Below are 20,017 nucleotides of genomic sequence, written 5' to 3'. Positions count from 1 at the left end.
AATATTCTGTATGGTCTCGTCAACTAATTTCAGCGGGTCCAGCTTTCTGCTTATTAAACTCAGTTGGATGCCCCATTTTTTTTAGCGTTTGCTGAACCGGGTTCTTTGATAATTATTTCTGTCATGCGACCCATTCCCAATACTCGGCCTGTGCATCTGACATAGCCCCGATTGCGGTGGCACTATATTTAGACCACTAGAGAAGACCACTAGCTTTACCATTTCAAAATTTATGTCGACAGTCGAAGCAAACAACACTTGATGCTTCCGGCACAGTAGCATTAGTACAGATAAACCAGGAGTCATTGTTGGCCATGGGTAAGTGGAATTCATCTCTCAAGAACAATTAGCTCCGAAACTGCGCTAGTGCAGCCAATGAAACACAAATAACTAATTCTGCAGCAGCGGGTCCGTCGCAAAGACGCGGGAGAGCAAAAACGTTCGGGGCCAAAGTTTGCACGAACCTGGGAAAAACCGCAGAAACAGTTTCAGCGGACTGTGCAGCCAGTTCGACGTGCCGCAATCTCTGCTGTCTGCTTTGCGAACAACATCGATGAAGACCGCACTTCTAATCACTTGCAGTTCAATGATGACAGGTCAATTAGGACTGATGACTGATAGCTCTGCTCGGCGAAGTTGCTGGACATTTTGTATTGCATGTTTTCCCGCAGAGGTTGCCCAATAAATAGGTAAATTGTTAACTGTTTCAGCATTGTTTAATTTTTTGCCCTCTGCAAAATGTGGCGTTATGAGCGGCTCCACAGACCTGTCTTGAAGTCAGACTTTGTTGCATTTTTAGTTGTTATTGCTTTTAGATTTTCAAATTTTCAGCAGCAATTCGAAGGTGCTGCACAGGTGGCAACACTTCTGAACAATATAGTCTCCGGTAGATGCTTTTTGCCTCTCCGAGTGTGTGAAGAAAGTGGTGCCCCGTTGTCATCTTTCTTGCCCTGTTTTCCTATATGCGCATCCCATGCGCAGGTTGCTTATTCTCATTGTACATTTCAACTTCTGACCTTTTGGTCCACTGGCGAACATTTTCATCACCAGTCGTGTGCTTTGTTCAAAATCTCGCAGCAGGATATCGTGACGATATGAATTCTAACTTTTCTAAATGGAAGCGTTCGACCTAAATGGAAATAACGCTTGTATATATTTATGACAGAGCACAAGAGGACATTGAGCTTGATGCGGCAGAAAACGAAAGACTGTTTTGTGTGCCATAGATTCTGTCCATCGCTCTGTACTCGTGTGCTCCTACTATTCCACTAAAAGAGAGAGAAGGCAAAATTAAATGTAATTACTTTTGTTCTTTATTGTGCCTTATATTTCTGCGATATATATTAAAGGTAATATTTACGGTTGCGATGGTGTTACAAGCACCATGGTACAGGTTCGACAGTGTTTCTGGATTACCTGTGCTCGGCAGGAAACCAAACGAGTCATTCACGCTTGTTTTCTCTGTGAAAGGTACCACACTCGCGAAATGCTTTTTCATCGTTGTCTCTTTCTTTTGCGCAATATTGTGCATTACCATTAATTCAATGCTCGAACTAGCCCGAAGGGCAGTCTTGATAATTAAGAATAAGTGATAACTGCAGAAGATTGTGTTGACGTCGACTAATACACATACTTGGAGGCTTCTTGATATTTCAAACCGTATCAAACGTGTGGCTACTTTTCTTTTTATGATGCGCGCAACAATGAGGAGAGTCAGACGAAACTTCAACCAGTGCTGTAACCCCAAAAAATCATTTACTATGTTAGTGCAATTTCCCGTGTTCAACATGATGCTCACTTATTAGCCTGCATTTCTTGGGGTTAAAATTTCGATTCATTGACAACTTACTTGCGCAAATTTACATCTCTGCGTCAAATATTTCGGCTACGATTGCAGCGGGCGATGGACTGCGTCGAGGCCGAAGGACCATACCCGGACTCCGCGTACGCTCTCCTGAATCGCGTAGGCCAGCCAGATGTCGCGCACGTTCCAATTCGAGGCTACGTCTTGGTTCCCGAGGATGGCTCCGAGAAAGAAGTATTGAAGGTAGCCGAGGAGGCTCCTACAAAAAAGCGGCCCCTGTGGTTTGTTTTCACTGGAATGGGATGCCAGTGGCAAAGCATGGCGCGGGAGATGATGGACTTTGATGTCTTTGCATGCTCCATCAAACGATCGCACCAGGTCCTCAGACAGTTTGGCATTGACCTCATCGACTTGGTGACTTCACAGAGGGAGGAAGAGACCATGGCGGCCCTTTTTGCATCGATAGTCGCACTCCAGGTACTACGACAGCGTATTTTGCTTCTTCTTTATTCAATGAGCATGTTCAGGAAACAAATATGTCTATTGCAGTGGCATGAAGTTGCCAGTAATCCTGGCATGGCGGCCGCATTTCGATGGGTGCGAAATGCGAAAACATCCGTGACCTAAAATTTAGGTGCACGTTAAAGAACCCCAGGTTATCAAAATTTCCGGAGTCTCCCACTACGTCGTGCCTCATAATCAGAAGGTGGTTTCGGCACGCAAAACCCCATAAATAAAGAAAATTGCCAACCTGATTTTTTTGCTTTGCTACCAATGTGCAGCAAGCACTATTATGTGCTCCACAATAATATTAAGGCACTATCATGCAAAGTTAACGGGGAAAACTAAAGTAAATTGCGCTATTCCTAAAAGACAATTTGAGATTCAGCTTTATAACATGGCCATCAATAGTGCGTGATAAAGTATCACCGCTAAAAATGCAGTGCAGTGGCGTAAGATTTCGCAGACATCAAACAGTTTTATCACGGAAACAAAACGTATTCAATATTCAATAAGACGAAGAGATCTTATTCTCTTTATGAAACTCTCGTATGCAGGTGTCTGATTATTTGAGTAGAGTATGTTGGGTATACACATTTTTCCGAGCTACATTTCTACAACTTTTCTATGCAACTGTGGTTATTGCTAGAGTATTAGGACTAATATGGAGCGACTCGGCTGCTTAGAAGGCAGTAGCTGAAGTTGTCAGAGTTCATGTGGTGTGTAGAGACTAAGGCCACATGTTGTGATTGTTGCTAGCTGCCTAATACTGACAATGGTATGATGACTGACGCCTGTGTTCATGTTTCGCAACAGGTGGCACTCGTGGATTTGCTCTTTGCCGTCGGAGTTCGACCAGATGGCCTAGTCGGTCATTCTATGGGCGAGATAGGCTGTGCCTATGGTGATGGTTGCTTCACAGCTGAACAGGCCGTTCTGTGCGCGTACTGGCGGGGACGTTGCGTCGATGTCGGCGATCTCCCCAAAGGAGCCATGGCAGCCGTGGGTAAGCTCGTAGGTTGTCATCCGCAGATACACGACTATCTTGAATTTCCTTTATCCTAAGAATTCAGTTTCTTTATTGCGCGTCTGGCACACTGGATGCTTCCAGTTGTAGTAACGAAGACATTCAGTTGAAAGAAACTAGCGTGATATGGAGAAGTGTTTCATTCTTTTGAACAGGCTATTTTAATTTCCCCTAAACTCAATAGAGAGCTTTATATTTGGGGGCCCAAAGGGCTTGGGGACCCAAGAAAATTGTGCGCGACAAGCGCGCATGCGTAGAACCCAAGCCAGTCTTGGGTTCTTGCATTCGCGTTAACCCAAGACCCAAAAATCGAAAACTAGCGTGGGCCCCCAAGCCGTCTTGGGCCGCCCTCGTGGGTGACACTGATGGCGTACAGCAGATGGTCGCAGGACAAACTTTATTTACTTCAACTGATTTTCGCCATTTCACGCGGGTGAGCTCACAGTTTCTTCGCAGTGCGGCACAATAAAACACCAACTAAGAGCACTTCGCTTCGATTGGGTTTGCTTGGCTCAGAATCGCACACTTAATTCCTAATGCTAACCGGTACTAACACAGTGATTACATTTCTTACGTTGTTCGCTCTTTTTGCTGAAAAATGCATTCTGTTTGTTTTCACTTGTAACAAAAGAGGTTCCTTCTTTTTTTTTGCTTTCAAGCACCTTTCTATTATCCACACTACGGCGTCCCGAGCGCTCAACCCAACGCTCTCTGCATTCGACCTCATCCTCGAACTCTGCTGCTCATCTAAACCCAAGAGCAACCGACGCAACGCGGCTTGGGGGCCCAGTGCCTTGCGCCCCCAATTCTAAAACTCTCTAATGACACGAGAAACAGTCAACTTTAGGTAGTTAGGCCCAACAACAACTTTCAATTAATAAACATGGTTAACGCTTATAGAGTGGGTTTTCGTCTTGCATCTCCTTGCTACTCATTTGTACATTTTGGTACAGCTATGCTACTTCAATATTGCCAATATTGCCGATTAATTTAAATGACTAGCCGGACCTTGTTGTTGAAACATCATTATTTCCTTTTTTGTTGCTTTTTCTAGCTGCCAATTTGCTGTCTTTCGCAATAACATATAATTTATGAGTTAGACCGCAGGTTGTTCCTATTTTCCAGTAGCGTGAGCGTACTGTGCTGTCTCATTAAATACCATATCACTTCTTTGAGTACCCTTAGCCTGCCAGTTTTCGGCTCTTTAGCCTAGAAGGCCTATGACAAAATCACAATTATTACAACCAATGTTTCTTGGCCACGTGCTAGCACGCTGCGATAGGGACGTGTACACAGTCGCCTACACTTTAGTGCGATGAATCATATTCAGGAGTTTCATTATAATGCTGTACGCAACAAAAAGCATCACGCACAGGTCTCGCCACCCATCGGCTGAAAACGAAGTTGGCGCTTTCGTTCTCTAATGAACATATATATATATATATATATATATATATATATATATATATATATATATATATATATATATATATATATCTTTGTCGCAACGTTAGCTTTTGTATGCCTTCATCTTCCTGTGTCACTGCTAGAGATGCGGGAATCAACCCCCTGATTTTCTGAACATCAGCGCGCAGCGTTTCATCTATCCTGGGTGCACATTTACCTCCTCACAGGATACTTCCACCTTTGTTTCAGTCGCAGCCTGCCGGAAATTAGCTCCTTCTTTACATCTCTTGAATTTCTGTGTCAAAAGGAAGGCGTACTGAGTGAATAGTAACAGTCGGTCTTTCATGGTGGAGCATTCAGCATCCTCGCTTACCAGGCGCCTTGCACTTCGACGCTTTTGAAGAAATAGACAGTGCCTGCATCACTGGCAGATTCCGCTGCGATTTGGCGGGGTGAATGTGGGGATAGAACATGTCCTTTCTCATGCCGGACAGGCTAGACCAAGCGTCGTATAACATAAAACTATTCCAATATGTTTTTATTCCAATCTCCTGACGTCAAATTTGCGTAACCACCGACGCAACCATCGGGTGGTGACCCGCAGGATTGTCCGAACAGACTAATCAAACGCTTCCTTCATTAATTGGAGGTCACTCTTGTTTGCTTTAAAAACGAATAACATTGCCTGCACTGAGCGGCTTCTCTTATCTAATTGGCTCACAAGAGGAGAGGAGCAGGCTCGAATGGAGAGGGATTCGACGGGGCCGAGCCACTGCACTGAATATCGATAACCGGATGAAGAGGGTGGTGCCGGCGTCTGCGATTGGTCTGCTTTCTCTTATATAACTTGCGGTGGCTCGTCGACAAAATCGCGACGGCATGCAACGGAAGCTTAAAAATGACGCTAAAACGAATCCTCAGCAAAGAAGACTTGGAAGAACGAGGTTGTAAACGTGCCGAAAGTTCTCGAAAACATTACACGGCCACGCAAATAAACCCATGCTCTCCGACAGGGGCGAGTAGCCAGTGCCGGAGTGATTGGCGGCAGCCAATTTTCATTACTTTCGGAACGGGGCAGCCTGCGGCTATTCATGAAAAAATTCAATTATGTTAGGCATATTAATGCATCTTGAACGCATACGCGTCACTTTGACGCGGTAAGCTTTTGCGGTTTTTTGACGTCGCGTGACTGGCAGGTGAAGTGGGTGCAGCCTGAAAACTTTTGACCAATAGCCGAGGGCTAATGACAAAAAGGCGTCGAATCAGAAATAACCATTTTCGTTTTGTTCGGTCAAATTATGCATAACCAGTGTGTACACGTGATATCAGATGGGGAGCTATCGCGGTTTTCGTGACGTCGCGTGACAGACAGGTGAAGTGGGGTTGGTCCGAAAAAGTTTTTGAACAATCGCGGTGCGCTGATTGCAGAATTGGAATAGGAAAGTTTGGAATAGTTTTACGTTATAGCGCCCCGGAATACGTCGAACGTTCGCTTGGCTGACGGGCAGCATGCTGACCTACATTTTGGGGGTACTAGAGAGAATGACATGAGTTTGCGCTTTCATGAAGCGACACAGCGCTCGCGCGTGGCGCACTTGCGCGCATGCGCTGTGGCAATAGCTGATCGACGCAATGCTATGGGCCACGGTCAATGCACTGATCCATGCATGACACAAATTTTGGGAGGTACTGGTGTCGAAGGTGTCAGGTATTGGACTGCGCTGGCAGCTGCCTGGCCTGCTCGACATGTTGGAGTGTATCCGCTCCTTGACTTCGATCATCGCGTACGTATACTTCACTGAGGTTTCCATCAGCGACGATTTCACGAACAATTTCACAGTCCGACAAGGCGGATTCACCAGGCTGCAGCTTTGCTCGTATCAATCGTCGTTCGTCGAACCATTCTGTCCGCTGAAAGAAAGCAGAGAGCGACTGGATTCTATTAATCGCTTTCATGACTCTATCGAGTCAACCGCAAACGTTATTCAAGTACCGATCGACGCAACACAATATCATCACAGAGGAGACAAGTTTAATACTGCAGAACCCACAGTAGGTGGCCACGAAGGAGCGCGAAACCATAAAAACACACGTTGAAAAGTGCGTGAGGATTGAATGACTCAGCCATTGAAGTGTCCCTTGGTGCCACTAATAGCGTCTGTCATAAAGAGGGACGGTTGCTTATCCAGCTGCGTTGAATACTGAAAGCTTAATCAAGTCACCAAGAAACGGGTTTATGGTGGGGGAGAAATGTAACAACGCCAGTGTGCCGTGCATTGAGGATGCGTTAACGATCCCCGGTTGTTAAAGTTAACCCGAAATCCCCCAGTATGGTGCACGTGCCTCATGATCATATCGAACGTTTCGGAAATAAAACATCAGAATTTATTGTAATTCACATGTTGATGCGCTATCTCGAATTCGGAATTACCTTTACACATTCCAAATGCTTGATGCTTGCGGAGTGGTTTTCAGGAAATGATATTAACAAACTTAATTAGTAAGGATGACCGATGAAAAACACAATTCATGACGCCTAGGAAATCACGGGCAAGGCGGGAGATGGAAATTCAAGACAACGAGCAAAACGAGAATAAGGTAAAAGCGAGAGCCAACGTTTCGACAAAGGGACTTCTCTTTTTCAAGGCGAAATATGCCCTCCTCCGCACAGCGTATATAGGTAGGGTTCTTCTAAAGGGGAGAGGGGGGTAAGGCAGGTGGGCGAGGCAATGATCGAGGCTGTGTTATCTGTGAGGGTGTGAAATTGATGAAAATAATGTTAATTATTGTCAATAAAAGAAAAAAAGAGGGAAGAAAGTAAAGGAAGAAACAAAGCGAATAGAACATGGAGAAATGTTTCAAAGAGAGCGTTAGAATCTATCCGCTATGCAAAATTTTACCCTCTATGCGACAGCACTTAGTTATTTTTCATTGGGTTGCTTAGTGTTTTGTTTTATTTTATTTCCTCCCTTTCCTTTTTTTTCATTTATTGAAATGGAAGTGCTTTATGCCGGCGTCCACGCTTCACTTCCTGTAGCAGATGTAACAAATGTGACGTCGTCACCAAGGAGTGAAATAGCCGGCAGGTTGCAGCACTGCCAAAGCTACACGAATCCTTAGCCAATACGAAGGCCGAATGTCTCTCAAGATGTGCTATGTTTCAAGCTATAAGCAACAACACTTAGTTATTTTTCATTTGGTTGCTTAGTATTTTGCATTGCTTTTCTTTCCTGTCTTTTTCTTTTATTTATATATTCACGACATTGTGCGCTATTCACACGGCTGTGCGTCAGCCGGCCGTGTGTGAGTGTGTGTGTGTGTGTTTTTTTTTTGGGGGGGGGGGGGGGGTAGGGGCTTGGATGACAGGGGTGGGATGGGGATTATCTGCTACAAGCACTATTTTCTGCCGCTACTCATCTCTCTTTCAGAAAGACGATAGCTCACTGATCTCCAGCGGAGCAGATAATCTCCCCACCCCCGTGCCCCATGCCCCTTCCTCGAAAGAACACACTGCTGGTGACCCACAGCGGTGGGAATAACGCACTTTTCCCTTCACTTCGACACCCTCGCCGCTAACACATCCTCGGTCGTTGGCTCGCCCAACAGCCTTATCCCCCTCTTCCCTTCAGGGAACCCTACCTATATACACTGCGTCGAGGAGGGCATATGCCGCCTTGAACAAGACAGGTCCCCTTGTCAAAATGGTGGCTCCCACGTTTAGCGTGTTTTCGTTTTGCTCCTTCGTAACGCCTGACACCCTTCTTCAATTGACAGTGCTTGCCTTCGGGTCATGTTGTGCACGAGTCTGCATTTGTACGACTAATGAGCGCAATACGTAGCAGGCTTACGTAGTAAACGTGCTTAGTTTACTTCGACAATATCGGTGTGATTTTTTAGTGTTTGAGGAGCACATAAGGTGGCTCTCTGGAGATTTACAAGCCAAGAAATGCGCCTCTCCTAACGTTAATAATGCCAGCATTGGGCTGCTAAGCACAGGGTCGCGGGACCGAATGCTGACCACGACGGCCGCATTTCGATGGCGGGGAAATGTGAAAGCACCCTGTACTGACATTTAGGCGCACGTTAAAGAGCCCCAGGCGCTCGAAATTTCCGAAGTCCACCACTACGACGTTCCTCGTAATCAGTAAGTGGTTTTGGCACGTAAAACAGCATCATTGATTTAATTATTGCCAGCGAAATGTAATTTCGGTAGCGAAATGTTTTTTTATTCGCTACTTAGTGAGTTAACTAAGAAAATTGTCCGCCGTGAAGCCCATGAAAACATCGTCTTTGTAAATGTAAATTTCCTCACAGCCTATAACAAGAATGTCTTGAAACAATATTGAGATCCGTGCGTTTCTTATCAAAACATTATTGGGAACTCACAATTTGTGTCGCGGTTCACAGGTCTAACAAATAAAAACATAGCCTTAGTGTAAAGCACGAAAGCGGACACGGTGCTGCAAGAGCTGCGACAGATCCTCCGAATGCCGGCGGTCCTCGCGCCGATCGTTGCAGACGTCCCGACAGCAATTACCATCGACACCGGCAATATATATTTTATTGGTGCAGAGCAGGCATTAGGAGCAGAGATGCCAGCTCCACAGATTATATTTCTCCCTATCCTTTTCCGCTATCTTTGTTTCCCTTCTCCTGCTTTCCTCACAATGCTGACCAATGTTCAGCTGTCGGCCGGGCGCTCGACGCTTACGGCGCTGTCCCTAGGTTTACCTGTTCTCAATGTGGTTCTTAGTTGTGCTCGTGAGCTAAGGAACACTCCGCCGACAAAGCAACAGCCTACACAAGCATTATCCTCTGATTTACGGAATAAAACACTTCAACCACGGAAAACGACCGCTTGTGAACAAAATTTGAGGATATGACATTTCACCCTTTTTGCACGGACGCTTGGTACCCGTTGTGTGTCACCCTTACTTCGTGTGGTGAGTGACAAACTTATTTCTGCAAGATGATTTGCTTGGGGGGCACTTAGCTTCGACAGTTAGACGTCTGTGTCGAGTATGAATTTGGGCAGGTATATGCATGCCAAGTTACAGCATCGCGCTCTCTGAAATACCCGGAACCCCGTTTGTCCAAGTTCGAATGAATCTTCCATGCCGATTCGCAACATCTGCTGGTTGCATCGATAGATTATAGTTTTAACTGACCCCTCTCCTACCCCTTACCAAACCACTGAAGGTAGGCGACGTAGCTGAAGGAGCGTAGTTATATAAAGCAGTGATGTCCTCAGGGGCATGACGCTTCTGTAGTAATTACCAACTGGGGAACTGAATTTATAGCAAGGCTGTTGGACCCAGTATTCGGACTCAACGGCGTTTCTCACAGGCACACTGCTGCGCACTTTCTACAACAGAATAGCTGGAGGAAGCCCCTTAGTATTATATAACTTGGATATGCTTTCTCTCTACATTGATTTGCACTTGAATAAGTTACGCCAGGTTATGCTATATGTAACTTTCGATACAACTCAGCTGAACAATCCACAACTCGGATCGGACCATTCTGTCTTCGCTCCGGAAGCAAAGTGACTGGAATGTTCGTTGCAATGTGGCCGCAAGAGTATACCAACGTCGATACGCCTTCCCATTATTTCAGGCAGAGTGTTTAAGAAACTGGATATCTTTCGCGAGTACGAATAGTGCAACTCAAGAGGGTATAATGTTCTTGAATCAGCCGTTTTTTGCAAGCTAGGCAAGAAAGTTCGCTTCGAGTACTATCTACCCTGGAGAACACCGCCAGAAGTTGTTGAGGTTGTACTTTAGGCCCTACAAATTTCTCTGATACCTAAGCAACACCAGCCAGGTAGTCGCCGATATCCCTCACCACTCGAAGCACAAAAAACATTGACTTACTACTTTTCAGAGGCTTGACCGTCTGCAGTTGGTAGTTTTTTCTATGGACCTGATGTTGAAAAGTACTTTACAATGATGTACAGTGACCCGAAGAGCCCGTAACATCCGTAATAAGAGGATAGCCGATAGTGTGAAAATCCTCACAGCTGTCTTCATGGAGGAATGCAATGCACCATTGAAAAGTTGTCAATATATCAGGAGCAACGGTGCTTTAATGGAAACATTCGATCCATTCTTTGGTTCGCTTTTTTTAGGTCTAACGTGGGAGGAGGCGACACGGCGCTGCCGAGAAGGAGTGGAGCCTGCCTGCCACAACTCAGAGACTTCTGTTACCGTGTCTGGACCAGCCGACGCTGTTTCGGACTTCATCGAAAAGCTTAGGGCTGAAGATGTGTTTGCACGAATGGTGATCAGCGGAAACGTGGCCTTCCACAGCAAACACGTGCGCGTCGTCGGACCTGCCCTTCTAGAGGCGCTGAAAAAGGTGAATCCATCTGAAATTGCATATTTCTCCCTTTCCCAACACTGGTTTCGATATTCTTTCCACGTGTTCTTTCCTACGCGCTGCCCAACAATCCTCCCATTGTATAGGTTTGCCAGTCGATCGCGCGCAATTTTTCAGCTATACTTGGTGTTTTCAATCTTCTTTTGGTAGTTGGACACGGTTCTGCTGCTTTCGTTTGCGCATCCTGTGTGTAATTTGTACATGATACTTTGGTTGTCTCTCTCGACATTTGCTGTGTTAGGTATTTCGGCACTTTTTGGCAAATGGATTTTACGCGAAAGAAAGACAACCATCCATTTCTACGACATTGCTTATGTTCTTTCTTCAGCTTTTAGTTATAGGACATAACATTAAACCACTTTAGATTGGTTTCATTGAGTTTAACTTTTCTAAATCATTATTGATTTGTGTATTTAACTCGCCTATTTTTGCTGACAGCTTCAACAAGACCGACAACGCAGCGTTTTGAGCATGTTGGTGTGACATATTGAGGCTCAGAGAGCACGAAAAATCGGGGACATAGAAAGACGCGGTACACAAAGATGATGACTTACAACAGTATTTATTTCGAGCAAGAGAACGACGTATATAAGCAACATCAGGAATCGTCACAAGTGCGCAGTTTGCAAGGCTCACTTAACTTTACGCAGATAGGATAACTCTTTCAACAAAGAGGCGATTTATGGTTTGGAAACGCAGTTATCCGATACCCTATCAATCATTTATGCTTCGATAATTTCGCGAGTTAACTGACACCTTCGGCTGCCAACAATGGAGCAGGCTTGGTATACTGGAAAGCACTCTGTACGCTGATTATCACTTGCACTGACACCGGAATGCCTACAGCGTCTGCAGTACGCATCGAGTAACCCTCCCCGCTTTTTCTTGCCGTTTAGCAGTGTTTCTTTGAACGCTCGTTGAGGCATCTTCCGCTTTGTTCCACATAATACCTACCCGCGTGCTGATGGGAGGTTGTACACTACTGCCTCAGCACACTCAAAGAACTGGTTTTGATGCTTCTTTTTGCAAATTGGCTTTTGAGGTAGGTCAGGGCAGGTTTGTCTGCACAGACGTTGCAATTTTGTTGAGCGGAAAACACTACTTCGGCATTTGCGCGTTGTCCTGTTTTTCTTCACTGGTGCTATAAGCCATGGATTAACCTGGATGACCACAACTTTCCTGAAATCGGCTGGAGTCAGGCTGGCGGACGCCTTTCTAGACAAATGTGAATTCAGGAGACCCTCTGCAACGCTGACTAGTACATGTGTGGGGTAACTCGCCAGCGAAGATGGAGGATCTCGGACCCTATAACGTAAAATTATTCCAAGGTGGTATTAATCAAATCTCCTAACGCCAAACTTGCGTAACTGACGATGTGAGCATCAGGCGGCGACCCGCGGCGTTGTCTGAACAGCCCAATGAAACACTCCCCTCGTTTATGGGAGGTCACTTTTGTTTTCTTTGAAAACGAATATCATTGCATACATTCAGTGGTCTTCCTTATCTAATTTGTTGGCAAAATGCGAGGAGCACGCTCAAGTGGAGAGGCATTCGATGGGGCTGAGCCAGCGCACTGAAAATAGATAACTGGATGAAGAGAAAACTGCCGGCTTCTGCAATTGGTCCGCTTTCCCATACTTAGCTTGCGGTGGCTTGAATAAAATCGCGGCGCCGTGCAACGGACAGTGAGAAATTCCGATAAAACGGTTCCTCAGCAAGGAAGAGTTGACAGAGCCGTGTAGTCTGCGCGACGAAAGTGCTCGATCATGGTATACTGCTGCGCTTAAATGTTTATATACGAAGATAAACCAATACTTTCCGGCAAGTGCGAGTAGCCAGTGCCTGAACGATCAGCGGCCACCATATTCTAATCCTTCCGGAACGGGGCAGTTTCTGGCTATTCAAAAAGAATAACAGTTTTGTTCAGCATACTAATGCATCTTTATGGGGTACACGTCGCTTTGACGGAGTGAGCTCACGTGGTTTTGTGGCGTCTGGTGACAGACAGCTGAAGTGGGTGAAGCCTGAACCCTTTTGACCAATAACCGAAGGCTAATGGCGAAACAACATCTAATCATGAATAATTATTTTTTGTTTGGTCGAATTATGCATAATTAGTGTGTAGATGTCATGTCAGATTGGAAGATAGTGCTCTTTTCGTTTCGTCACATGACAAACAGCCAAAGGGGGAGTGGTCAAAAAAACTGTTTGACCAATCGCGGAGGGCTGATTGCAGAATTGTAATAGAAAAGTATGAAATAGCTTTATGTTACAGCAGCCATCTGGTCGTTAAAGTATAACGTCATCTGCTCAGGACTTCATTTACATAAGGCATAGGACAGGCATGCCCTTGCAATTCCCCTCTTGAGCATTATTGAGTGCGCCGAGTGATATGGGAAGAGTGGCTTGTTGGTACGAGTCTAGGACTTTTATTAGATATACCCATCATATCAGAAAAACCTGGTTTGTGCAGCCAAACCAGGCCTGGATTACCTGAAAAGCCAATTTGTAAAAGGAAGCATCAAAACAAGTTCTTTGATTGTGCTAAAGCAGTAGTGTGCAGCCCGCCATTAACAGGTGGCAAGTATAATGTGGAACAAAGCGGAAGACGCCTCAACGAGTGTTTAAAGGAACACATCTATAACATCAAGAAAAAGCGGGGAGGGTTGCTCGATGTGCACTGCAGACACTGTAGGCATGCCGATGTCAGTGCAAGAGATGATCAACGCACCACGCACTTTCCAGTACACAAAGACTGCTCCATTGTGGCATCAGCAGGCGTCTGTTAACTCGTAAAATTATCGAAGCCGAAATGATTGATAGGTTAGCAGATAACTGCGTTTCAAAACCATCAATCGCCCTTTTGTTTAAAGAGTTATCCTATCTGCGTAAAGATAGGTGAGCCTTTCCGATTGCGCACTTGGGACGATTCCTGATGCTGTCTATATACGTGGCTCCCTTACTCGAAATAAACACTGTTGTAAGTCAACGCCTGTGCGTACCGCGCCTTTTTCTGTCCTCCTCTTTTCGTGTGCTGTAAGCATCTTGAACAAGACGTTCACGGTAACAGACATTTATGATTCAACGTCATAGGTTATTGTTTTGTGCTCTAGCAATGATTGTGCCGGTCTTCGCCAAAAGATTCACGGCTCCCTCAAAACCTTGGTTTGCCTCCCGGCCTAGTGCAAGCGGTGATTATATTCTTTGTGAAATGCTTTTGACCTAAGGAAACTCTTTCAGCAACCAGTTCGTGCGCACAAAGGTTTTCTTGCATTTTGGACCCATGGACCCTTAAAACACTACCCACATTTGAGATCACCAGTGGTATAACATGTAATGTCGCTGCAGCGAACGTCTGGAGAATTTGTACATGTTTGCGTGTGCCACAGATGCCGAGCGAAGTCTTCGTAATGGAATGGAAAAAAAGAGCTATGCAACTTCAACTTGTTGCGTGCGTTCTTGAGCACACTAAGCATTAAGGCATTTTCCAAAGTAATGGGTGTTCTCTCCGTGACTTGCGCTGGAGCTATATAAGGCGCTAAATCCACGATGTGGTATCTTCAAGAACGTACTACGACCAATGCTGGCACCATGTACGACATAATGGAGGTGGCAATCGACAGCATCATGCTATGCTTTATGCGATGCTTTCTCGCTTGCTGTCGTTCTGCACGCAGCGTGACGCCTCCCTTACGCTACACACCACTCTTGCCAATCGACGTTAGAGAACCAGAAAGTGTCACACATGACAAGCTGCCTTGTCATGTATTACCCAACTTGTTGAATCTTCAGATGATATTTTCTTATCCTTTGACAATGGTAAACTCGTTGATTGCCTATTGCTGGATAATCAAATAGCATTTGACATGATATCACATTCATTGCTGTTGTTTAAGCTTTCTTGCCTTTGTTTGCCGAGCAATATCTTAAACTGGATAAAAGACTACATTCATGACAGCACTCAAAGAGTTGTCATCGACGACACACAATCACACTCGGTAACGGTAACATCTGGCATGCTGCAGGGATCTGTCCTCGGCCCACTTTTGTTTTTAATCTTTATAAATTGCATTAGCTCAGGCGTGACATAAAAAATTCGTCTATATGTAGATGATTGCCTACTGTATCGAGATATAGAAAACGAGGGCGATACAGATGCATTACAAATGGACCTCAATCGGATAATTGCACGGTGCAGCAAATAGAATATGACTTTAAATCCTAAAAAATGCTGCCACATTAGCTTTAGTAGAAAAACGGTAAAAATACCCAGTAGCTTATTTTTACATAACGAACAAATAGCCACATATAAGGATGTTAAATACTTAGCTGTGTATTTCTCTTATAACCTAACCTCGAACAATTATGTGGAATTTATAGCTTTGAATGCTGGTGGCGTTTTAAACTTTATTAAAAGAAATTTTCTCAATGTGACTAGTGACGTGAAAGAAATTCTCTATATATCCAACTTACGCTCTATATTAGAGTACGCAGCAACAGTGAGGGATCCACCCACTAAAATGCTAATACAGAAACTTGAAGCTATACAAGACCATGCGATGCGTTTCATTTTAGTCATATAACCGTCACAGCAGCGCCAACGTGTTAAAAAAGCAGCTAGGCTGGGACTCCTTGCAGCTTCATCGTGCGTCTTTCCGACTAAATCTCTTAAACGACATTATGAACAAAAAAATTGACATTGACCACAGAGCTTACCTAGAACCTCCCACGTATATTTCTCGAAGACCATAGCCGTAAAATACGGGAAATGTCCTGTCGGACATTTGTATTTCAATCATATTTTTTCCCACGCACGATATTCGAATGCAACAGCCTACCAAATGCAATGGGTACATTAAATGACAATAGCTTCTCGGCCGCGCTCAAATCGCATTTACGAGAACAAAGTGACGCGTAATTGTGCATTGCACCCTCTCATCATAAACCATTGTCTGTTGTACTAATCTGGGTGATGTCTGTGATTTGCCTGTTATGTACATGTTAAACTTTTTTATACATCATTTAAGTATTTGTTCATGTATTTAGCTGCAGTGATGCTGGGTCCTGTCGACCTTACTTGTGATCCCAGTGCTTTCGCTTATTCCTTTGTGCGCCTCCCGTACTCCAATGCCCATATAGGCGATCTGTACGTAAAAAATGTATAAATAAAAGTTCGTTCAGCAGTGGCCATTCTTATGGAAGAGGCGTGTGGAAAATAAAGTGAGCCACTCTACTTAACTGGGAGTGTTCGCGAACATCACTGCTGGCTCGAGTCATTCACGCTCCTTTTATACATGTCACAGATGGCCGCATTTCCCACCTGGCATTCGTGTATGTTAAATGTGTCTTGTTCTCAGGCGTGTTTTTCAACTGCCATGTTTGATAACACTTTACCCGCGACGTATGTCTCACCGTTTGCATCCTTCGCAATGCTCATTTTCAGTTGCTACCCCGTGACTCCATATTAGCGGGCCATTTTGAGCATTATAATTCGCAGTCTTTTACTGCTTTTACGGCTTCGGTTAGGCAGAATAGGAGAATAAAGGGCAGATATCATTTGTAAATTTTCTGTATTCTCTAATGTGGTTGCGAGCAGCACATAGTTTCATTTAATAATAGTAGATAGATAGCACAATGCATCTACTTGAGCTGAATAATTTTTGAGAGATGAACAATCCTGGCATGAGAAATCAAACAGAGATTCATGTAATTTAAAAGAATATTCAGTGCTTTTTTATTATCTGCTTGACAGCACATATTGCAATTTACAATTTGTAGCCGTTGATTTTGAAAGGCGTACTCACTTGAAATCAACGTCCAGGATGACGCCACTTTTAAGATTTAATGTCCCAAATCGTGGGATGAAATACAAGGCAGTTCCAGTTAATCTTGTGCTTAAATGCAAAACACGGTGTTTTGCTAAAAGAGTAAGTAAGTGGAACAACACGGCATTCTGACGGCATGTTTGATGGCGCATATCGCCAAGTTGGCGTCCTTCAGAAAATTAATTTCAAGTGAATACACCTTGCAAACTCACCAGATACAATTCATAAATTGTAATATGTGATGGAAAGTGTTTAATTAAGAAGGTGTTTAGCAAATATTTTTAAAAAATTGTTGAATATGTGTTTCAATTTCTCTTGCATGTAATGTCCACCTCTCTGAATATTCGAGCTCAATTGACAAGAATTACGTTATCTGGAACAAGTGATGTTTAAAAATTCCGTACAGCTAAAAAGTGATCACCCCTCGTATAAAGCTCGTTAAAACAGTGTTTGCTTTATTCCTCTGTAAGGTTCAAGAGAGCACGGAGTCTTAGAGCCAGACAAGAGAAAGAAAATGCACCTTTGAGAAATTTCCAGTCATCTTTTTTTTGCTATATATGTCGTATCACATCAAATTCAGCTCTGGGAGAATCTGAAATTGCGTCACCGCAATTCTCGTTTGCATCGGTCTCTAAATGGGTACAAAATGAGAACAGCTTTCAGGCTTTACATCCCACAGCGTATCGTATTACTAACGATCAGTAGGCTTAGCCTAAAAATCCTAAATTAAGGAGGCTTAAGTTTTACATTTCAGTGATGATGAATACAGTAGCGTAAATCACACGGCTGTGTTCATTTTTTCATTGCAGTGATAGCAATTGCTGATTTTTGAAGACGCGATCAATCCGTTGAGTGACACGACGAAAAATAACAAGCCGGCGTTGCAGATAAAGCGTCGATTGACAAGCGTAGTTTACGTTTTACACTTTCCCTAGGTAAGCTAAGTATTTATTGAAATATGTGACTGACAAGATATTTGAGTCCACATTTCAGGCGCACTGGTTCAAACACATAAATGACTGCGCAACATGTATGGCCCTAATTGCGGGATCAAGCTGACACAATAAATGGTTCGCTGGTCATATTTCTTTGCATAGCATTAACATAGAATATCATAGTTAAAACACCCATGATTGATGTGGTTTGCGATAAAATTTTACACAGAAAAGTGCCAGATGATACTCGAAAGACCGTGCGGATCTAGAATCACTTTCGTTCAATAAATTTAGAAGAAGCATCGATTTCAACGCCTGTATCAAACTTACTGCCGCTAGAGGCGATGTGGAGGCTATATCACAAATGAGACTTAAAATGATATGTTAGCGCCAATTACACTCTGTTCGCTGAGCCGTTAACAGTCTGTGAATATCACATAGGTGATTCCGGAACCAAAGCCCCGCAGCGAGCGCTGGTTGAGCTCCTCAGTGCCACCGCACCGCTGGCATGAACCGCTCGCTCAAACGTGCTCGGCGGAGTACCAGGTCAACAACTTCCTATCGCCTGTGCTTTTCTCCGAAGCACTCCAGCATGTGCCCCAGGACGCCATCTTGGTGGAGGTTGCACCACACTGCCTCTTGCAGGTGAGGTACCCCTTTACTCTTTTAAAGAATGGTCGTGTGCAATAATTGCCCTATACCATTTCTAACCCATGAACCCGAAAGTTGGATACTAAGGAAAAGACTTGTAAAGAAGCCAAGGACTGCGCAACAATGGATGTAATGTAATATGACTGGCCTGACAGTAAGGAACAGAAACACATCAGTATGTGTAAGAAATCTAAGGCGGGTAGGTAGGTGATAGCCTAGCTGAGAATAAAAGGATTATTTGAAGTTTGGTACGACGTGCAATGCATAGAGCAAATAAAAGGTGAGGTATTAGAGTAAAATAATGGGCTCCAATAGAAGAGAAACACTCAGGAACGGCAGATGGGTAGAAAATGTGCAGAAAATGAGAACAGCTTCCAGGCTCTTCATCCCCGCGACGTATCGTAATATTAACAACCACTAAGCTGAGGATCAAAATCTCTAATCAAAAAGACGAGATCAAAATCGACGAGATTAGTGCAATTTATGGTAAAGAGAGAACCAGTTCACGCAGTACAGCAATGCAATGCCTGTATATCATAGCACATTTCTCTATCAGTGTGCATTCTAGAGTGAGCGCACCCCTCCTCATCCACCCATTGGTAAAGAACTTTGGTTTAAAATGCTTTTAACAAAAGAGCAGCACATAGTTTCATTTATTAATAGTAGCAAACGGAGTCAACACGCTTCATCGACCTTTTCTTGCAGTGTTGGGCACACCTACAGACCTTCTGAGGCTTAGTGCTGTTGAGTGGTCCCTACGAAGCAGTGCTCACCTCGTGCACAGTAGCAAATCCCTTTCAAACAACACATTTTCTTACTTATCAATAAAGTAAAAACTCACAAGGTGGTCGGTACAGAGAATAGGCTAGGCTTGAAATTTTCGTGCAGTGACTGAGTGGATGACAAGCCAGCACCGGTTGAGGGTCACGTCCATGTGAAGCACTGAAATCCATTTGGCTCCTGTGTTACCAACCACTGTGTCTCGTGCATCACTTCATGCGGAAATGTCAACGTTGCAAGGGCAAGGTACTGCATTAGTGAACGGGAGTGAGTGCACAACATCTTCAAAAATGGCCTTCATCACATCCGTCGGTCCATTAGAGACCACGTGGTTACATATTTCCTTTCAGCGCACAAATGCAGTAACAAGGCAACAAAAATTACCAGGCACGTGAGAATGTGGAGCTGTTCCATATCAATGAACTTTTTCAAAGCTCGTTATGAAATAGCCTAATTTTATTTCTTGAGTTCGCAATCGATTTGTTTCAAACTTCATTAAATTAAGATGTAGGTATAGACCGCTTTACTAAATTTTGTTATCTTCAATATATTAGTTAGTTACCCCATTTGCTTTCTACTGCTTCTTCTAATTGCTTAGAGCCACTTTTGCGCTGCAAGCAAATGAACCAAGGGCACTATATCATAAAGCTATTCGAAACTTTTCTATTCCAATTCTGCAATCAGCCCTTCGCGATTGGTCAAACACTTT

At 44.1% G+C, this 20,017-nt stretch overlaps 1 protein-coding gene across 1 annotated transcript in view; it reads left to right on the top strand.

Moving 5' to 3' along the window:
- Nucleotides 1–20,017, top strand: part of LOC135916602 (fatty acid synthase-like) — a 291,000-nt gene that overhangs the window by 166,337 nt on the left and 104,646 nt on the right. Inside the window, exons 8-11 of the mRNA XM_070532796.1 lie at nucleotides 1,898–2,281; nucleotides 3,122–3,311; nucleotides 10,867–11,096; nucleotides 18,319–18,522. Of these exons, the coding sequence (XP_070388897.1) occupies nucleotides 1,898–2,281; nucleotides 3,122–3,311; nucleotides 10,867–11,096; nucleotides 18,319–18,522 (1,008 nt within the window). The remainder of the gene's footprint in view (nucleotides 1–1,897; nucleotides 2,282–3,121; nucleotides 3,312–10,866; nucleotides 11,097–18,318; nucleotides 18,523–20,017) is intronic.

This window comes from Dermacentor albipictus, chromosome 2, assembly GCF_038994185.2.
Source record: "Dermacentor albipictus isolate Rhodes 1998 colony chromosome 2, USDA_Dalb.pri_finalv2, whole genome shotgun sequence".
Taxonomy (NCBI): domain Eukaryota; kingdom Metazoa; phylum Arthropoda; class Arachnida; order Ixodida; family Ixodidae; genus Dermacentor; species Dermacentor albipictus.
This window is presented reverse-complemented; position numbering and strand designations above follow the sequence as displayed.